Raw genomic sequence first — 22,633 nt, forward strand, 5'->3', positions numbered from 1 at the left:
GTCATGAGAGTCTATGGTAACTTAGCTTAAAGAGTTACCTGATGGACAGATAGCAGTTAGCTAGTTTACTTGTTGCTAAAGTAGGTAAGTACACTATTGGGAAGAGAACCACCTCAAACTGGCCACCGGGATATTTTACTTTCTTCTGCCATTCTAGCGTTGTCAATATCCAGCTGAGTACAGCAAAGTAGCAAGGTGATTTAGCTTAAAGTGTTACCTGATGGACAGATAGCGGTTAGCTAGTTTACTTGTTGCTAAAGTAAGCTAATTGCTGTCTGCCATTAACTGGCTTTAGCTAGTTAGCTTGGTTAGCCATAGAGCTAGCCACCTAATTAGCTGACTCAGCCCCAGGCTGCCAGGAGCCAGACCTTGACAGCAAACCAACTTGGTACTGTATTCCCTGTCGTCAAACTGGCCACCTCCGGCTTTGTTTGCTGACTGTGTTCATTGAGATACTTTACTTTCTCCCTCCGTTCTAGCACCATCAATGTCCAGCTGAGTCTAGCTGGACTGGAGGTCACAGTCTGGCTGGGACATTAATCGAGCAAATAATATCTTTGTTATAATAACTTGACTTTTATCAAGATAAAAATGTCTTTGTTATGACAACTTGACATTAACCAAAACAACATAACCTGTCAATAACAGTGTTGACAGTGGGCAGTTTGATGACAGGGAATACAGTACTGAGGTGGTTTTCTTGCTGGGTTTTATTCCTGCACCCTGCAGCTGAGTCAGCTAATTACAGCTGCAGCTAACCACCAGCAGATGACCAGAGGTTAGGTTACTCTGGGACCAAGTAAACTAGCTAACTAAGTCATCTTGTACTCTGTCATGAAACTGGTTTTAACATTACATTTAATTACATCTTCGTGACAAATCTGAATGTACCATTTTAGTTGAAGTCCAGGAGAGATTTATGGCACAATTGCAAAAGGATTTGACAGTCTAATAAAACTTAATAACATTTTTATGACAACTCTAAAATTTACTACTGTAGATGAGCTCAAAGAAATATTAATGACATAATTATAATGGTCTCATGATGACCAGTGTCAAAAACAAACACATATAACAGTTTAATGCAACATTGAAAGCTAAACAGTTTTGTTTAAGACTGATAATGTCAAGTAGTCATGAAAGAACAGATTATGTTGTCTTGGTTAATGTCAAGCTGTCACAATAAAGATGTTTTTGTCTTTGTTAAGTCAAGTTGTCATGACAAAGACATTATCGGCTTGACTAATATCAAGTTGTTATAACAAGGACATCTAAAACAATGTAAATCTTGCATTGAAAATGACATAACTGATTGAATGACACTTGACAACAATCATAAGCATTTTTAAAGACCCCTTCATGTTCATGAAAAGTGTTATTACATAGTTATGACAGTCTAATGTTAGTCTTATGCCCACCCCATTCAACTCAAGTGTTACCAAATGTCTTTTTTACCTGTATTGTGAATCAGGTAGTTGGTGGATTGATATTCTTTGCCTCCGAGTGTGGCAAAACAGGAAACCCCAATGAGCATCGGCACGCTGTCAATGATGTGTCTTGGAATGGACCAGCCTCGCTTGTTGTCCCACGTCATGCCGCTCTTCTCCAGAAGCGGAGGATACTGAGACACACATAGAATATAATCACTTGACTTCAAATCTTCAATTAATGCATCACTTGACAGCTTCATTCTGAACAGGGGAACGGGTGATCTGCAGTGATTAATACAAACCGCGTGGAGAGTGACGTTGAGATCAGGCACTGTGACCAGACACGGCACTATGACGACCGTTGAGAAGCGTGTGATTAGAATGGTGTCCAGGTCATTCTCTGTGCCCTCGCTGGAGCTGCCTCTCTTGAGGAAGGGCTGCTCGGGGTCTGGATGCAGATAAAGACGGGGGAGCTGTTAATGGGTGACCCTGATACCAGCCGCAATAATGACAGCTATTAGGGAGCTAACTTCATGTACGGACAGCCACATATCTCACAGCCCGATAATGACCCCCAAAGACAGGCAGTATGTGACATTTATCATGATTACATGTAATGCAACTGTTCGGTCTGTACCCACACAGTAAATATCATTATGAACACCTATTACATGTCAGCTGAGAGACAGCCGAGGGGTTTAATCGTCCTCTAAACAGTTGCTACTATTTCACCCCAAGCTGTCTGTGAATGGAAAATATCGCTCTTGTGTTTCTTCCACAGCACCTTGATGTTTCCCTTTTTATAGTCTGTGACTCACAGCTACTGCTGCAGGGAGACATCATAGTAAATTGTGCCACCAATTTACATTACAGCTGTTATCACCACAAAACCTCATATTCTCACAGCATGAGCACACACTATTATAAAAATGCTTATCTCTTAGGCTTTTCTGTCAACACCAGTGACTTTTGTAAGTCAGCCAAAGATGTGTGACTACAAGCCTCCTCGCTTCTTTTATTTCTTTTTTCTTGTCATGATAAGCCTTCTATTATTTTCACACTGTTTTTTGCAGCACTCAAAGCTATGACTTCAAGCTGCTGCAAGGCCAAACAATGGGTCCTATCAAGAAGCTTATATTTCTGCCCCGCTGTGGTCTAAATACACACAGGTAACAGAAATAATACACAACGCCTCGCAGTTTAAGTTCTTCACAATAAATCCCTGCAGGTATTAGGCTGCAGTCAGTTTTGGAGGTGGAGATGTCCCGCCCAGGGCAAGACGAGTTTGAAAAGCACCAGGGATATGAGTGTGAGAATGTCAATGAAAATGTGTGCGTTTGTGTATTTTACATGAGGCTGTGTGTGTACAGTACGCTCATGCAGTCAGGTCATACTGTACGAAGTGTGTTGTAAAGTTAGTGTGAAGCAGAGAAGGGGTGGAGGCGAGACATCAGCCTGTCTAACTCGATCCACATGCGTCCCTTCTCATGCCGCCACACGCTGGGTCTAATTTATGGCTGCGATTTCATCTGCTTCTGATCAGCCCCCCGGTTAGATCTGTGGAAACTGTTTTGGCACCTTGTCAGGGGGGATAAACAGGCGTTTCACATGAGTGGACTGGTCAGCAGGATTCCCCTACATGACAATCATCTGTCTCTCCCACTCTCCCTATCCATGCCTCCTCCTACTCCTCTCCCACAGCACATGGAGCGAGGCGGGGGGGGAGTAGAGAGGCTACCCTTCAGGCCAAGCTCAGAGTCCTGACGTTGGTCTAACACAGAGGAAGAAGAGGAGATGGATCTGCATCTTAATATGATGTGAGACACAGTGAAACCGAGAGGGAAAAGACTGGTAGAAAACAACCACACTCTTAGAAACAAAGGTTCCAAAAGGGTTCTTCATGAAGGGCTGGGGTTCTACCCATGTGCTTCTCAAGAGCCCTTGTTTGACTCTTAAGAATAAGGGTTCCATTAAGAACCTTCCAGTATTTCAGGGATTGTTGAAATCTTTAGTCAAAGGTTCTTTGTACCATAATATAAAAGGGTTCTTGGTAAAACCCCCTGAGTGGGTCCTGAATAAAACCACTGGAATACAAAGAGGTTCCCCCTGGGAAGAGGGGGAAAGAACCCCCTGGGTAGGTTTTAGATAAACCCTTTGGAATATAAAAAGGTTGTTAACAGAACCCTCTGGTTGTGTCCTAGATAAAATCTGGGGGATATAAAAAGGTTTTCGGTAGGATCCTCTGAGTGGGTCCTAGAAAAAACCCTTGAATATGAAAGGGTTCTCGGGAGAACCCCTTGAGTTGATCCTAGATAAAGCCTTATATAAAGGTTCTCCATAGTTCACAGATGGTTTTACCCTTTATGTTGGGCTCAAACTCTCTGAAAGGGTTCTGCCAGAGACAAAAAAGGGTTCTCCTAGGTGGGCAAACCGAAGAAGCCTTTACGGTTCTAGTTAGCTCCTTTATTTCTAAGAGCGCATTTTATTGCGCACTTTGTATCACATTTGAAAAGTCTAATGAGGAGGCAATTTAAATATTGGAATATTAATGAATGATTAAGATCCTTTTTCTAATTAGGAGAGTTAACAAGCTGTTCATTCCTAACTTAAACAGACATTTTTCACTGCTAATTTCAGAAACATCAATCCTGCCAGTTTCCATTGTGTTACTGAGGCAAAGTCAACAACTCCCAGTTCTAGTAATGCAGGGGCTGCTTTGATACTGAAGTTACATTCAAACAGCAGATCTGTTACAGTAGGACTTCTATGGTTTTCTTGTGAACCTCCCAAAGAAAAGAGAAACTAAAGACTAAAGGCTCCACACAGCCAAGCCAAAGAGAGCAGCCAGGCAGGCAGGAGATGAAACATGCTCCCTTTAAACACAGAACAAGTTCAGACAGTTAAATGGATTCAAACTGCAGACCAACTACAAGTTATATAAAATACATAAATAAAAAGAAAAGAAAGCTCATGGTTGGAAGAATGATGTATTGTCAAAATTTCATTTTCATAGTTGATATAAACTACACTCTGACAATTACATTTAAATGAAATAAGTGAAAGATTGAAAACATTGCAATGAATAGTTTGTACTGAGCCACTGAGATGAACAAGTCATTTGAATACTCAAGTGACTTTACATCAACAGTGTGTGTGTGTGTGTGTGTGTGTGTGTGTGTGTGTGTGTGTGTGTGTGTGTGTGTGTGTGTGTGTGTAGGAGAGTGACTCACCTCTGACGAAGACATAAACGTTGATGGCAGTGGTGCCCACAATAACAGCCTTCACATCCTTGTAATAGCAGCGATAGTAGCCTGTATCCTTGGCCTGCGCCCCGCTCAGGACCAGCTTCTTGCAGTACGGCCTCCCAGGCTGCCCCGGACACTCACTGATCAGGGCGACCCTCTGCCCAGGGGGCCTGGTGGTCGGCAGCTGGGCCTGACGGTCAGTTAGCTCCTGTCCCACCAGAGTCTGATCAGGCCACGTCCAGGCCAGAGTGTGCTGTCCCCTGAGGAGGTGTCAGGTAATAGGACATGGGACAGATTTGACATATTCTAAAATTTGAAATAAAAAGAAACTTTCATAGTTTTCAAGTCTGTCTTAAAGGACAAGCGTGTAGGATTTAGCGGCATCTAGCAGTGAGCTTGCGGGCTGCGAACACCTTGTCTCGCTCTCCACTTCAAAGTACATAAGAGAACATAAAGTGGCCGTGAAACTCATGCACAATGTTGAATCTAGAGCTGCATCTAGAGACAGTGTTTGTTTTTTTGTTCTGGGCTACTGTAGAAACATGGCACTGTAACATGGCAGATGTTTGGAAAAGGGCAAGCACTTTCAAAAAACACTTGGCAGGTGACTGGATGAACCATCTGTCTATCATGTTAACAAGTTCTAATTTCAACCAAAGCTGGTTGGGAGATGATGGTTGCTCCTCTTTCAAAGAAGTAGTACTCTCCAGTTCTGATATAACTGATGCTATCGTAGTATCTACACTAACCTCCTCAGGAACTGCCATTATTTGTTCAAGATGACATGCTTACATGGATGCTTCTCGCTGTTGCCACACCTAAAACCATGTCCATAGCGGACAGCAGTTCCAGGAGTGCACCACTTTTGGCGTGGGCACAAACAAATAACCTGAGGCCTGAGAGAATGGATTCTTGTGTGATCTTGTGATGTTATGAATCCAGCTGCTTCACAGCTTAATTCAGTAGATGTAAATGGCCCATTCTGAGGTAACAAAATCACTGCAATTCTTATCTTCAGACAGAAATTGGGCACACTAGTCACTAGTTTAAATGCAGGAATGGAGAACTGGGTGTAATAATCTTTAATTGACTTGTGACTTGCCTGACCTGAGCAAGGACTTGATTTGACTTGCTTGACTTATAGCATGGACTCGACTTGATTCTCACCACAGTAACTTGGGACTTGCTGGTGACTTGCACATGTGTGATTTACTCCCACCTCTGATTTCAGGTGATTCTACACAAATTAAAAACAAACGTATGAATATTATGCTCCCTTTCTGCCATGTTCCACCAATAAATGCACATAAATCTAACACACTGGACCTTCAAGATAATTACAGCAAGCAAAAACAGAGTCAGTATGGGCACCTGGTTGTCCTCAGGCAGGTCGAAATACATGTGAACAGAGTCCTCTAAAATATTTAAAAAACTAAAAGCAATTGGGTTTCTGTATTTTTCATATTTTCGCAGTCACACATTAAATGTAAAAGTTGAAAAGTGTTTGTGTGCAGCTGAGCATATATCCGTGTGTGCATGTTTGTGTGTGTGCGTGTGTGTGTTGCTATAAATTCCTCTGTGCATCCACACATCCCTGTTTGCTTTGTGCCTTGTCACATAAATTCAGTTATGGTTGGACATGTTAACCTGGAGGCATTATGTGCGAGACTGAGTGGAATCATAATGGCTTTCTGTAAACTGATAGCTATGCTTTCACCACCTGCCTCCACCAACTGCAAATATCCACATTTGCAGACGGTGCCAAAATGTGATGACTGGAAATAACATAAATCATAAAGGGCAGTGAAAGTGTTCTGTGGGTTATTTTCTAACCAATGTAAATGGCATCTACGTATGTAGATTTTAGAAAACTGTACACTGTAAGGACTAAATCGACTAAAATGAACCCGACTTCTTCTCCCAGGAGATTCTCAGTGGTGTTGGCCACATGAGGTTTACATGCAAACAACAATTTAAGACTAGTGTTGGACAAAGTCCAAAGGTATCACCAGCTTTCCAAACAGCATTTTTTCGTACCGCAGAAACAAAACAGTTAATGGAGTGACAGCTTGGCAGCAGGCAGCACAGCAGAGATTTCATAAGGATAAAGGATGGTTATTATGAGGGAATTCATATCTCACTTAAATCAGTGTTGGCTGTGTTCTAGGACGAAAAAATATGTCTCTATTTACATTCTACATTAGATAGGTACATGTACTAGAAAATGTCCCATTTCATACAAGTTTGTCCTTACGCAAAAGCCCTCTGAGAAAAACATGTTACATAAATGAAACACTTTCTCTGACACCCATATCTGTAACACATTATAATGAAACATTATAATGTGTTATACTGTGCTTATAGCAATGTATAATTATAGTAACAAGCACTCATAAACATTCATAAAGCTTTATAAGAGCATGTTATTGAAAAGGTTTTTCCACAAGGATCACAGTGTATTATGATTCTCGTTGTTGTGATATAATATAACCATTTCATAGTGCATTATGAAGTTATTCTAAGTTATTCTATGTTGTTGCTTTAAGCTGTATAATGAATTTCCTGAGGTTGCCAACAGGCAGATATATGCTGGTTACAAGTCACTTTAGGTTTTCACTGTTTTCTTTAAGTAAAGTGAAAAAAATGTTGCAAAATTCATTTCTTTGTTTGATGGATCATAAAAGAAATTGAGTTCTCCGATCTGACACAACATTTTGATGAGGAACAACTGAATTATGTTTATGATTACAGTCACTTTACAATGCTTTATAAAAATTAAATAGTAATGTATTATAACAGTCATTATAAAACATTCTAATAGGGTTATTATGTATTTCAACTAAAATAACAATGCAATGCAATCTCTGCCACCAGCCCTGTTACTGGCAATTATTAACTATTATAATACTTGACCTGATAAGTCATTATAAAATGCTCTCTAATATGTTACCATTATTGTTTGATTATCAATATTTATACATGTTTGTATTCACAGTTCACAGCAAAATGGACACGTGGAAATGATCTAAGTCTAGACTCAAGTGATTTGCTCACTCCCAAGCTTTGTGTTTGGTTTTGTTTGTGAATATTCAGTATAAAATAAGACAAAAGTTGAGAAATCTCATAATTTCAAGGCAACTGTCTTTCACAAACTATTTGAGCTTTAGATCAAACTCAAACTCTTAAATTTTGAGGTTTAGAAAGCCAAAGAATTCTGTAAGGCAGGTGCCAACAATAATTTCTGTTGAGATTTATATATCACAGGTGTGTAAGTTACGAATGATGCAACACATCAGTGGCAGAGAAAGTATTCAAATCCCATACTTCACTTTAAGAGTAATAACACCCTGTAAAAAATACTGTATTACCTTCTTACTTTGTATATTTTCATATTACTGCAGTAAACTTTTCTTATTGATAAATTAAGCATCTTTTCACTATTTTAGTTGCTTGTGATGGTGCTCATTTTAAACAATTTTCTACAGGGCTTGAACTAATAATTACTTTTTTCATCTGATGATTATTTTGTCGACTCATTGATTAATTGTTTCAGTCTGCAATACATCCCTGTGAAAAGTATAAAGTGGTAATGTATAATCTGGATTGTCGCAGATTAGAAGAATAAAATGACATGAATTATGTCAAGTAAAGTGTAAGTATCTCAAACTTGCATAAATACACTCTACAGCTACAATATACTGCATACTGAGAATCTCTTACAGCATCTGATGTCATTATTATGAAATAAGAAGTTTGACTTTTGTCTTTGCTTTCTACCAAAACAGAGTTTTTACTTAGTGAAATAACAAACGGCAAGTCATGCACAAGTGCACATACACCGTCCCAACTCAGAGCAGCACACCCACATACCTGCATGTAATAGTGAGTGTTTCGTGGACAGGAATCACCAGGTCTTCTTTGGAGCTGTCGAGGATGGGTGGAGTCATAGAGAAGCCAATCACCAGACCTGAGGGAGTAAAACACAGCAACTGCATTAGATTCATGTTACACAGGTCAGTCAGGACCTATAGTGGTTTTGACAGAGCTGCTGGTAGGCTGTCGAATCTCCGCAACACATCAGGAATCTGAAATCTAACACGACAGCAGCTCAGATAGCACGTTGTTCATTACATTTACAAGCTGTAAGGCAATAACAGCTCTTGGTCCCTGATGCCGAGAAACACCCAGTCAAAGAAATCACGGCCCACTCATAAGCCGCTGCTGCTCCAAGCTCCCTGCTTCCTCCTCTGAAACGGCCACAAAGGCCATTTTCCCTTGATTCATTACTAATGCATTCACTTCACTGACTTGTGCTTGGTTAATATAGCCAGTCTAGAATGTCATTACCGTCCCAGAGTCCCCTCAGGGTGCTATTAGGGCTTAGTCAGACTCCACACCTACACTCTATCATATATAAAAGTGTCACCATGACTTATGCTCCACCTGGATATCATTACAGATGAAAACACACACAGGGCGATAACACAGACAGAGAGGGTATATGGCATAAGGTGGGAAAGTTTCCGTTGCATTTATGAAAGCTAATGATGTCCATTTTTCATATCAGGTTCGGTGTTTGTTTGAAAATGACTGTGATACGTGTGCAGTATTTAATATACTATATGATGGCACTTTACCAGCAGAGCGAACTAAGCTGAGAAAACTATTCAAGGACAAACTGAACCTGTATTACAGGAACTTCCTAACCTGTTTCCATCGTTAGGACCTGATTTAAGGAAAAAGTAATTACAGATAAACAGATCCTAAAACAATATTATAATTATTATAATTAGTAAGTAGCTATATTAACTGATGGTAGCTAATGGTAGTGTTCACTAACAGTGGCTAAGTGTTAGCTAACAGAAGCCAACTGTAGTTAGCGTCAGCCATCCTTTTGGCTGCTCTTTTTTTGCTTTGCGGTGGAGACTATGTCTACTATCTTAACCCACTCTTTGTCTTCTCTCCTTAATTAGCATTGATGTAAAGAATGTCTTTGGGTTTCTCTACAGATGTTACCAAAACGTCACTCACTACTAAAAGTTGGGAGCCAGTTGTTTGTGCTTCATTTTTTGTATGTTTCAAAGTCACTCATGTTTCCGTATGTTTTTTTCCTAAGTCACTGTTTGTACACCAACTTAAGATAGGAAAAGTTTATAACACAAGCATCCCAACTTCCCAAAATATTGTCTTTACTTCAGGATAACCCTTAAGCTTTCCCTTTTCTACCTGTAGTTGTTAATACAAACTAGCTATGGTCGTGCTCGCTACCAGTAACTAACAGTAGAGTTTGCTAACAGCAGCTAATGGTAGTGTTAGCTAACTTCTTTAACCATATGGCCGCTCTGTTATTGTTTTAACACAGTGGATGCAGGATACGAGAGGGACTGTTTGCTATCTTCCTCCACTCTCATTCTTTTATCTTTCATATAAATGTTATTGTAAATTTCCCAAGAATAATTTCTCTACAGCTGCCACACCTCTAATATGTCTTGAAATTAAATCCCCATTAATGTTTCAATGTATGTTTCAGTATGTTTCAATGAGAAAAACAACTGTTATCAAGTTGTTAAGCTCGGTGAGATGAGAAAAGTATAGTTGCTAGGTAACAGACATAAATATTAATAATATTAATAATAATATTAATAAGCCATGATAAGCCAGACAGAAAGTTTCTGTCTGAAAGGCTATTGTTCTGGTCTTTAATCAATAATCTCTTCCACAAAGAAGATGGGGTCAGATAGCATGTACAAGAGAGCTGCAGATGCTCATTTCAAGTCTCTGACTCACACATCTTCAATCATGTGCACTACAGACCACAGGCCAGACAACACTTCAGCACCAGCAACAGAAAAGCAGCAAGAATGATTTCACAACGGTCAGTCATGACCTGCTGCCAATCAAAATCCAAAGCTCTGGACAGCTGCAATTCTTGTACACAAACCTCATTCCACCAACACATCCTGCTGCCCAGGGAGCACAATAGAGCAAGGTTATTCTTACATAAATATTTTGTTAATCGTGTTTACAGTAAAGGCTGATCCCAGTGGAAGGAGACTGATAGGCCTGGGTTCCTTCCAGTACTGCAAACACACAGAAACTCCTTAATATTGAGTGGACAACCTTGAACACAGTAAAATGAACATATGCACAGTATTTTGAAACTTATACATTACACTTAACATTCCCAGAAAAGTTTTGAATGCTTGCTTTGCTTTCAGTAAAAAATAATCATTTATTTTCTACACTGTGCTTTCACAATACTCAAGGCCTCTTTACTGTCTTTCTTTCTTTCTTACCATAAAATCTACTATCAATGAGAAATAAATCATAAAAATTAAGAAAAGGTATAGAAGAAAAACAAAAAAATAGTTGTAAGATATAAAAAATACAAGATATTTTGCCTGGAACATTCAGACATTGGTGACATTTTTACAGTAGAATTCCCCTTTTAGCCAAGTCAATATTATAGGAGTTTTATTTAGTTTCCTGAAAGGAATAGCTTGGCATTTTGGGAAATAAGTTTATGTGCTTTTTTGCTGCCAGTTCCATTACAAAATTTTTGTTGTTTAATATGTAAGAGACAATTTACAGCAAGCAAGTTATTATTGGGAATTAAACCCCAACAAGGTGGTGCAGGATGCTGCAAAGCCTGAAGTCATGACTTTCTCATTGTATATAATGCTATTTTCGGCACAGCTGCACATTAAAGAAATCAATAATTTGGCATGCAATATTGATTTGAAAATTATTTTATTTATTTAAAAATGTTTTTTTGTCCATAGCATAGGTCTGGTTGTCATAGCAACCATCTGTTATGCAGAAATATAAGACCTTAGAATGCTGTTAGTGACCCATCAGATTTGAGCATTTAACAAAGCTGTATAATAACAATATATTAAACAAGTACACTATAAGCAGGATAATACACATATAAGTTTCAACATTTAAAAAACAAGTGGGTGTGTATTCAAATGACACATTTAAATACACACATTGACTCTATTAGCTAAATCTGTAAAAAACAACGTTATTTTTACAAGGGTGTATATTTGCCTGACTGACCCGTGGCCTGACCTTTCTGTTGGTTGCCTGGCAACCTCACAGTGAAGACAAAACTTTCTGTGCGTATTAAACAAATGAGATATATCATGTTAATTAACGAGCTATAGAAATGCTGGTGGGCAAATTCCACACATTTTACACATCAAAGTCTGCTTACAGGTGTTGGGGATTACTGAAGCATGAAAAAAGCAGTATAAATCCTTCTGTGGCTCCAGAAGAAGCAGCGCGAAGCCAGATAAACTGCTTCAAATGATGTTACTTAAGGTTGAAGACTACAAGAATAAAAAAGAAAAAAAAGACATATTAGATATCTTAGACCTCTGTTCCTCATCTCTGCTTGAGGCCGCATTAGTCGCTACCAGCACAACACACCTGAATCCCTGACTGAGCTGTCAGCAGTTGAGTTGCATTGTGAGTAATACACCAGGTTCTGAAGAAGAATGAGCGAAATAAAAATGATGATATCTCTGGTTCTGTTGAATCAATTTTGACACTTTAAGAAAACGGTGCATTATGAGTCTGACAGTGTTTGCAGTGACAATCAGTCGAGTATTCTTTAAACCAGCTGCTGGCGGTAGATTATCTACTGTACAGACATGAGAGCGGTATTTATCTTGTCATCTATTTCTCTACAAGAAAGTGAATAAGCCTTTTTTTCCCAAAAGGTTGAATATCTGCTATGTGCAGCAACATAACATTACAGAGATTTCGGAAATCGTAAAGAGTGGGGAGATTTTATCCTTTGAGGAGCTCAGCGGGAGACACAAATGCTTTCCCACAGTATCATCAGTTGAAATCAATTTTCTTAAAACTTCCCAAAGAATATTTTGAGTTTAATTATGAGACAGATAAACAATTCAGGTCTTTGGCGTCAGAGGGGCATTGTGTCACGTCTGATTCCCCGAATCTCAACATTCAGATTCAATCCCAATAGGAACAAGACTTAGGGTTTTCACTGCAGAATGAGAAAGATATGGAGGAAACCTCAGCCAGCCAAATTAAAAATCCTCCACAGAGCAGATATCACTCGCCCCAGAATTAAAAAAAAATAGCTCCTCTGATCTTAGGTGGCATGGTTGTGAACAAGTTGGAACATTGATTCATATGTAATTATGGCACTGCCCTGCAGTCGGGTCCTTTTGGACAGAAATGTTTCATTCAGTAATAATAATAATGAATATAAATCTCTCTGTGGCTTGCTTTCCCAGCTAAGGTCAAAAGAAGACAGGAAGTACGCGTACACTACCCCTTCTTGGCTGCCAAAAGAATGATTTTGTTAAATTGGAAATGTTTCATCATTACAAGGTTGCTTGAATCTTCTAATCTTGATGGTGTGGAAAAGTTGTATGCAATATCTGATAAGAAATACACTTCTTTAAATTGGGATCAAGTTTGGAAGTGCACTGCAGCATCATTCGTGAAGAAGTCAGACTAGTAACCTACGTGAGAAGACTTTGAACTGTTGGTTCTCCCTATATATATCATGAACACTTAATGATAGTGAAATGATAATTACCCGTTAGGCACTGTACTGTATATCGCCCTTCTAGAAATGTTCCAATATCATTTTTTCCCTCCCTGATACTGATTTGGATAGCTGAACTTTGCATATCAGCCGATACAGAATACTGAGTTCAATCCACTCAGTAAAGAGTCCATTTAGTTTTCCCCACAACCCAGTTCCGTCCAGTCCAGTTCACATCAGGAATGACAACTCAAACTCCATGTTTTTACCATGGATCCCCAGAAAAATAAACAAATTCATGGAATAAAAATCGAAACAACACCATTTGAGGGCTGAACTGAACTATGATACAAGCTCAACACATGCAAACTTTGTTTTGCATGAGCCGCCTTGGTAAAACCTAGAACCACAGTCAGAGATAACAGGCATCACAACAGTGCATCAGCTCTCTCTGTTAACCAAGGCACTGTGTCTCTGTTGCATCATTTTACTCTTCATCTGCACAAAGTGGATTAATCATGTGCCAACTACTTCAGTCAAGAGAAGAGGGTGGTATAATAGAGAGCTATAAATAAAATAAAAAATATATTGTGGAAAAAAGCAGCACTGTCACTGCAAACAAGGCAAAGAGGGGAATGTTGGAATAAAACTACAAATGGACCTCATGTGCTCTGTTATTGTTGCTGTTGTGGTTATTTTTTGTATGTGTATGTTTGTAAGTGTAAATAAAAAAGAATTAAACTTAATTATTTGTTGGTGTTCACCCTCTTACTTTCTTTGATAGTAAAATACATTCAAATATCATTTTTCATCTCCGCTAGGGATCACAGTTGAGAAAGCAAAAGACACGAAACAACATCTGTTTCCGTCTTTGTTCGCATATTAAAAGTGACATCATGCTAATCTAAAACCGCCATACAACCTACAAAATAACACTTGTATGAATGTGAACTGGGACAGCTAACACCGCCACGCTGACAGAAAACAAACAGGTTGAGGAGCTTAAGTGGGAAATGGTGGCAGTGCATGAATCATTCCCAGATTGGCTCCCAGCAGGGTATTCCTTCCCGATTCTCTCAGAGATCTTTAACGCTGCCCCAGAGGAGAAGTTAAGTTTTCCTAACATATTGTCTCAGCTCAGATGTGAACCCACCACCAGCTTCAGTCCCATCACCACCACCCATCTGCAGCACAACACAGCTTTGTCCACTCTTCCTCACACCTGAAATGCTGAGAAGCCGAACAGCAGGCAGTGTCAGGGAAACATACGGGGCCAACACCGGCCCCCCCAGGGCCTACAGACAAGGGGAGAGTGTGAAAGGAAATTCCTGTCAGGACCGCTCACATCTTCACTATTGTAGGAACAACAAATTTACTTCACACACACTCAGAGAGGAGCTCGCCTCCTTAAGTGCTAGCTATATCTTGACAGACAGCAGACAGATAAGTGCTGGACCGCCCACACCTTCCCGTCAAGATTTCAGACCCTCCTGTGCCCACTACGGACAGCAGACTTGGACGACCCCTCTGGCTATCAAGAGCATGTGTCAAAGCCTGTGAGCTTTTATCTAAAAGTATGACATGCAAATGACTGACAAACTTGCTGTGAGGTCAGAAGGTTAGAATGGAAATTCACTTAAAAGGGATAGTTTGGATTTTTTTTTTTTTAAATAGGGTTGTTGCAGTAGATCATAGTCAGCGGGGCCCCAGTTAGTAAAAGGAGAGAGAAGCTCAGCATTGTACTGTTGCCGACGGGGTCCGCAGCCACATAAATAAAAGCCTACCTAAGAAAAATCAATATCCAATTCAGTGCACACTATGTTCAGAATATTTTCACTGCTTTACCTTGTTGCCAGACAGCCCTTTATTTTAGCACTACTTTTTCTCACCCCTAGTCTTTCTGTATTCCTAGGCATAATGCCACCTGTCTATACTGCTCTGGGTCAGGCTGCAGATCAGCTGTTCGGGTCAGAGAGTTATGAGTTCAGACTGTAATCAAACTCTACAAATCGTTAGTTGGCCTTTATTTATCTATTTACCTGTGTAGTGAGCAGTGTCCTCTGTTAAGCCTTGCTTTATACTGCTGAACCTGTCTGCAACGGTACAATGCTGAGCTTCCATGCTAGGACTTATCTCTCCATCTACTAACTGGGATCGTGCTGACCATCTACTGCAGCTTACACTGACTATTGATAAGAATTTTATAATCTGAACTATCCTTTTAAAGCTGCACTAATCTAATATTTTATTTATTTAATCAACAATTGATTAAATTACTTTATTCCATGGCTTTGTTAAATACTCGATTGTGATTGTTCAATCACAGCATTGTGGGGTCTGTACTAACCACCTTAAAAACATATCAAGAATTAAAGGATTTCTATCTAAATAAGACACAGAAAAACTTGATGGTTTTATTTACAGCATGCTGGACTAGTGTAACAGTGTCTTAACAGGTTTGAGGAAAAAATAATCAGACAGCTGCACCACATCCAGAACGCTGCTGTCAGAGTCCTCACCAACACCAAGACAGTGGAGAATATTACATCAGTGCTTAAATTACTGCACTGGCTTCCTGTGTGTCAAAGGATAGATTATAAAATCCTATTACATGTCTATAAAGCACTGAATGGTCCTGGGCCTAAATACATATCTGATTTACTTGGACATTATCAAGCCTCAGATCACCTGGAACAGGTTCACTCGGTGTTCCCAGGATCAAAACAAAGCAAGGTGAAGCAGCCTTTAGTTTCTGTTCTCCCCACCTGTGGAACAAACTTCCTGAATACCTGAGGGCAGCTGAAACGGTCCCCTTATTTAAATCAGGGCTTAAAACATTACTGTTTACTGCAGCTTTCCAGTGAAGTAGATACGCAACTTCTTGTTAAGTTATTGTTTCTATATTTATTTGCTTTTGTTTTTGTTTTCATTTTTGTTGTGTTTTAACCATTCACTGGCTTGCTTTTAGCTTTTGTTTTTATGATCTCTAATGCAATTTTAATGTTCTTTTGATGTTTTACATTAATGTATTTCTATGCTTTTGCAAAGCACCTTGTGTGTCTGAATGGTGCTATATACATAAAATTGCCTCGCCTTGTTATTTCTAAATGGCAGACAGTTTCTATGTATCTATGTAGACTGTTGCTATGGACTTCAATAATTTTAAAATTAATAAAAAATATTGATTTTAAGCTAATTAAAGATTCTGCAACCCTAGTGGGGTTTATTTCACAATAATGACCTGCTCACTGTACATTATCCCCCACATGTGACCACAGGACACAACGGAGACATTCATGTCATAAAGTCATGTTGTTGTCAGAACATTTGACTCTTTTTCATATGGGCAGTGACGGTTTCATCATTTGAAATAGACGTATCTACTTTCATATGTAAAGGGGGCATAGATGAGCCTTTGGCTCTACAGACCATTTTGGATTCTTTTAGCTCAATATTTTCACTTTCTGGCACAACTTTACATTTTTAATTGACTCTCTGGGTTCTCGTTAGAGTTTTAATCACTGGAAACAGCTGCCTGCTCTTTTACTGCTACAGCAGGCAGCTGTTTTCAGTGATTAAAGCTCTGGTAAAGCCACAGTGCACATTCTGCCCAGTACCATACAGCAGACAGACATAGTGGAACATTTAGCAATTAAACAGATATTCTCTTCAGAGGTTGATCAAAACAGAGCTACAGGGGAGGGAATATTAGACTTACATTAGCTGGCTATACAGAAACACCTCAAATAAATGCTAATGTTGCTCCGTTGCCTTCTGGATGTGTAAAGGCAATAGTTTGCTCACATTTCTATTAGGTGATAGTATGTAAATGTTGTGTTTACGGCTTGCTGTGCTTCCCCCAAGTGACCAAAGAATTGAATTAATGCTGCTTTACAGGAGGCTTACCAGAAAAGCAATAGCCCACAGTAGCACTGGTCATTTGCTTAAACACTTAAAACCAGTCTTTTTATGTTTTTCTGACATATACCTCTTAAGGCTGTGTGAATAATGACTGTTAGTCTGAAAGGTGAGGGTGGATGGTTTGGCAACGTGGTCCCTACTAACAGTTATTGTGGTTCCTTTTAACTACAATTATACAATTTTTATCATATGAGTGGTCAGTCATTGATTACAGATTTATTAAACAGTATTTAACACTTTTGCTTCACAACAAGAAAGAATGGGTTCAAATCGCCCATGCTTGCGCGGAGTTCCCATCATCTAAAAACATATATGCTAGGTTAGTTCTCCAGTCAGTACCCAAGGGGACTGGCTTACATCTGCAGCTGGTGCCCAGGCACTGCACAGCAGCTGCCCACTGCTCCTAATACTTGGATGGTTTAAATGCAGAGACTGAATCTCACTGTACATTGTAGGTTATGCACTGCATAAATGTATATGTGATAATATAGTTGACATTTACCTTTAAATTATGTCATCCTGAGGATAGGAGCATCAGATCAGAAAACACTCCTGAGTAAACTTGGAAGGCAATGACAAATTACTTGCAGAACTTGTTGCTTTAAAGCCATGTGTGCTGAATTTGAAAATTTACAAAACACGCACTGCCACTTACACAGTTCCAACTTTCTGCACTCTCTTACATATTCAGCATGACTTAAAAGATTATGATCTATAGAATTCACATTGTAATTTTAAAGGCCCATTGTGTAAGATTTACAAGGATTTATTGGCAGAATATGACAAAGATGGAATATCGTATTTGTAAGTATGTCTTCATTAGTGTACAATCCCCTGAAAATAATAATCATTGTTTTGTTTACTTCAGAATTAAAGGTTAACATCAACAGTGGGCACAGGTCCTCCATGGAAGAGGACTCACCATTTTGCAATGCCATGCTTCAGATAAGATGTACTGTTATTGATTCCCAGTGGGCTAAATCCAATTTGACACAGCACAAAAGGTAGCTGTGCAAGAGGAAATGTATTAAGAAAAAAAAAAAGGAAATAGAATCCAGAATAAATAAGACAAGACATAAGTACTATATGCAACATAAAATAACTGGGTCATAGGACTTATTCATGTGCAATCTGACTATTCATAATATGCAAATGTCATACAGACTGTTATATGCATACAATAACCATCTTGTCTTTTTTTCTTTCTACTGCAGACAAACCAAACACTGGCTCTAGAGACGGCCTTTCGATTTTTGCTTTCACATTTTATTTCACGGCCACTGTAGATTCTCTTGCGCGCTTAGAAGGGGAGAGTGTGACAAGGTGTTCTGCAGTCTGCAAGCTCACCATTGGATGCCACTAATTTCTACACACTGGTCCTTTAAAATCAAGTCCAACATGACAGAAAAAGCACTACATATTTATAAATATATGTAAGTGACACAGGGCTGTCATTGAAAAAATTACAATACCAGTACCAGTAACCTTAAAGTGATACCAATTCCAATAGAGTACTTCATTTGATACCTTTTTTCCCACTTCAGTCAATATCCATCATGAGAATAAAAACATTCCTCAATTAATCCTTCTGCAATTGAAGCATGTATTTAATCAGATACCATGATGGTGTGTACCATACTAATACTCAGGAAAGTTTCAAACAGCACTTGACTTCACCACACCACAGACTGTATGGGTTGTAGCTGCTGAGGTAGTGGGTCAGTCATATGTTGCATGAAATTGGAGAATGCTTGCGGTGACTGGATGCAAACACAATACAAATATTTTTTTGGTTTTAGACGGGGGTTCAAAACGGATCAAATGCAGGTATTGTTTGTCTGGAGAAGCCTCTATACTACTTGGTACTGGGTTATTTTGGTTGATACCAGTACTAATACCCAGCCCTAATTAAACAGTACATACATTGGGAAAATATAGTTATCCAGTGTACTGGATACGTTTTCTCTCTGAGCGGCGTGCAGAGTAAGTGATGAGCTAAATCCCTACTGTGGTTGAGTCTCAGTGATGGATGCTTGCCTCACAATCTGTTGAGCGATCGCACACTGACAGACAGGATGCAAATTGTAAATCTTTTGGAAATGTCATGCCTGACTGGCATGCCCTGAGAGACAAGACATCAAGATGTCGGAGGTATATTTGGGAGAAAATCTGGAAAAAAAAAATGCATTGGCTTTTTGAAATGCTTTAATGTAGTAAGATAAACGGATCTGTCTATCACAATAGAGCAACAGAGCTCTGTCTGATGCCACAGGGCAAAGAAGACATGACACTCAGAAGGAGTGAAGCTAGAAGCTTTTTGAAGTTGAGCAAAAAAACGTAACAGATCATTCAAACTGATACAATTCATGACAAAAGTATTGGTACGGTGAGCTCAGCACCTCTGACATGGTCTCTTTCCAGGGTGAGTTTGAGGCTAATGTGCGCCACATTACTTGTCAAGCCTACGGATCTCCTATATATCACTTGACATCCTAAGTGGCTCTCTCATAACTGCTGAAGGAGGTGCTGCAAAGTCATAACTTAATGTGTGCTGGGTTACATATGGCTGCAGGCCAAAACAGCCACCGACTTCTCTGCTGTTTGGACATTTCAGATTGATGTGAGGTAGGAAGGGGGCATTTCATCGCCTCACACACTGTAGGTGACTCTTGCTCATGATGCTCCGGGAGCTGCTATTTTGTTTTCCCCCCCATCTTTCACAATGATGAAAATATTTCGAGCCAGATGTCAATATCTTCCATATGGATGTGCTGCACAATGTATGCACCATGTTTCCAAACTGTGAGACACCAGATATGGAGGCCTGTCAGCCTGTCAGCTACGTAAACGGTTTGAAAAAATATATAATCCCATTAGAAATTGTTTGCATTCTGTCAAATATAATTAAAAGCACACATTGCTCCAATGTACAGCTATGTGGAGCGAGTGCCAAAGAAAACCAAACACATCAATTCATACAAGTTCATGGCTGATAGCATATCTTGTCATGATAATAAACACATTTTCCTGGTGTGACCTTTCATGCTGCATTTTGTGACAGATTGTTATGACTGTTATCACTCAGTTAGCTCATTTATCTTAATATGCATTAAACAGTGAAGTGGAAAAAAGAGGTTCACAGGCTCCATATATTGTACAAGCCTTGTTCCTAAACAGCAGTCTCAGCTTCAGGGTAGTCAGCAATCAGACAGCTGTGTAGGTGGACAGTGAGTAAGCAGGGCTGCAGCTGTGAACTCTGGTTTAAGGAGACTGTGTTACCCTTCTGTACACAAGGCTGCAGCTTCAATAAGAAAATGACTCAACTCAGTCTGAGTACACTGAAAGATACACATGTAAAGCAGCAATAAATAAATAAAACATGTGTTCTTCACCACCTAACCGAATTTAAATGATTAAATTTCATCTGCTGTCTCAGTATCAAACACCACTACGTCCTGAAACATGGACGAGGATGGTGACAGGATGGTATGTGTGTCGGTTCATGGGGCTTCATGAACAACAGTTTACCGGTCTTTAACTCCACAATCTTTTCTTTTCACGTTTTGAGCAAATATTTGTTTATATATGTATCATGTATTTAAAAGAAAAATTCTTCTAAACACATAATACATGTTGAAAATTATATATATTCTGCCTACCCAGTATGCTTTGCGGGAAGCTACAACCCTACTCTTTCTCTGCTTGACTATACCCATCAAGGCTAACGACTGGGAGGAGAGCACCTCAGCCACAGCAGCTCAGTTTTGTTATCAGTGTTGTGTTCATTTATGTTCACCCGTCAAAATGTGTTTCCCCCGTATCTTAACCTTTAAATTATCCCCACCCAGAAAATTGGTGCAACAGCAAGCAAAGCACCTGTGGGAATTGCTGGCTTAGGGCCAGAAGGCCAGTCATGCTCACAGAGCCTGCTGTAAGCCAGCAGAAATGCTCTCAGGAGACTGGTCTCATTGACAAAAGGCTTTTATGTCCCTGTTGAGGGATGGTTTGTTCAAATATCACACACACACATTAAATTAGTGGTACCCGTGGTTATCTGCCGTGTTCTTCTGTGGGGTCTTTTGGAGTAATTCTATTGTTTTTATTGTAACAGAGTGTGGTCAGGGAGGGGAGCTGCTGCGGACACAAATTAAAATGGCTGCACCTGGGCCAGATGAGGACTCGGGGGACGGACGATGAAGTGCTGAAAGGGAAAGACCTGAGCACGGGCTGTGGACGGCTAAGCCTTGCAGAGCACTGATTGCTGGGGGTGGGTGCTGTTCACATGCTGATCATGGCTATCGGTGGTGAAGACAGGTAACTGGGCTGTAGAAAGATGCTTTCATGACTCAGCGTGTCAAATAAACTTCCTTCCAGTACCTGCAACAACCCCTCAGGGTAGAGTTAGGAATAACTAGGAGTGAGATTTAGGTAAGGGCTGTTGTCTTCAGTGTTAAACAACCACCATTCCACATGAAAGTCTTTCTGGCGTGACTCAGACAGAGTTATCTTCAAAACAAGGTAATGTATCAAATATATTACATTGCATTACGTCACATTCAATCAACTACCGTCCTCACTCTCTGATGTACGCAGCATGTCCCTTGTTTTCCCAGAAGTGTGTGGTAGGAAACACATCATTACTGCGAATACATTACAGATTTCTCTATTTTGAACAGTGTTGGAAACATTTGGGATAACGTAAGTACAACTCACAAAATATATAACATATATTTAGTGTTTTTGCATGTTATAATGTGGAAAAGTTAGTTTACATTATTGCTGTACCTTGCTGAACCAATGTCTTGTGTATTTTCCAACATTACATACAGTCACTGTTACATTGAGTCACAATAATTTCTGAGATATGATTAATTAGAAACTAAATTAATTAGTGACTTGTTAAAGCATCGCAGTAAATATATTGCCTGCATTAATTTTTTCAGTGTGTTATCATTGCAAGCTAATACAGTTATAAGTGAAGGTTGATTTGAAAAGTGCACAGCATTAACTCATAATGACAATTATGACAGGATTGATGTCTCTTGTCACAGACGACATATTACCAGAGACAACATATCACCAGCATGAATCTGATACTCATTATTCAAATGAATAGTCATTAATGGCATGGTATGCAAATTGTTGAGCAGTAATGTAAACATATGTAATTTGTTGAAAATTAGATAAAACATGCAAAATATTGGTATGGCCCGTTATTCACATCATTTTTGCACACCTTTTTGTAGCCAACAACATCTGACAGATCTAACTATTCAGAACGATTGCTTGGCCTGAAAACTAAAACGGATAGTGATTGGCTGGTTGACAACCACCTTACAAAACAGGGGGCAGAGAGCCAAGAAAATATTTGAGCTTGGTTCCCCTCTTTTCCCATGCATTCCAGCTGCTGGTGCAGAGATAAGCAGCAGCTCTGGGTGATTAGCTTCAACCAACAAAAAGCAAACATCAAATTTTAACCTACAAAGATAAAACACAACGTTTCCAAAGTT

At 39.5% G+C, this 22,633-nt stretch overlaps 1 protein-coding gene across 2 annotated transcripts in view; it reads right to left on the bottom strand.

Moving 5' to 3' along the window:
• Positions 1 to 22,633, bottom strand: part of flt4 (fms related receptor tyrosine kinase 4) — a 71,156-nt gene that overhangs the window by 34,110 nt on the left and 14,413 nt on the right. For both annotated transcript variants that reach the window (XM_084719440.1, XM_084719441.1), the window contains exons 2-5: positions 8,546 to 8,642; positions 4,661 to 4,935; positions 1,733 to 1,878; positions 1,456 to 1,621 (exon numbers count right to left, since the gene is read on the bottom strand). In XM_084719440.1, coding sequence (XP_084575566.1) covers positions 1,456 to 1,621; positions 1,733 to 1,878; positions 4,661 to 4,935; positions 8,546 to 8,642 — 684 coding nt within the window. The remainder of the gene's footprint in view (positions 1 to 1,455; positions 1,622 to 1,732; positions 1,879 to 4,660; positions 4,936 to 8,545; positions 8,643 to 22,633) is intronic.

This window comes from Lutjanus erythropterus, chromosome 5 (genome assembly GCF_056507025.1).
Source record: "Lutjanus erythropterus isolate fLutEry1 chromosome 5, fLutEry1.hap2, whole genome shotgun sequence".
Lineage (NCBI taxonomy): Eukaryota > Metazoa > Chordata > Actinopteri > Lutjaniformes > Lutjanidae > Lutjanus > Lutjanus erythropterus.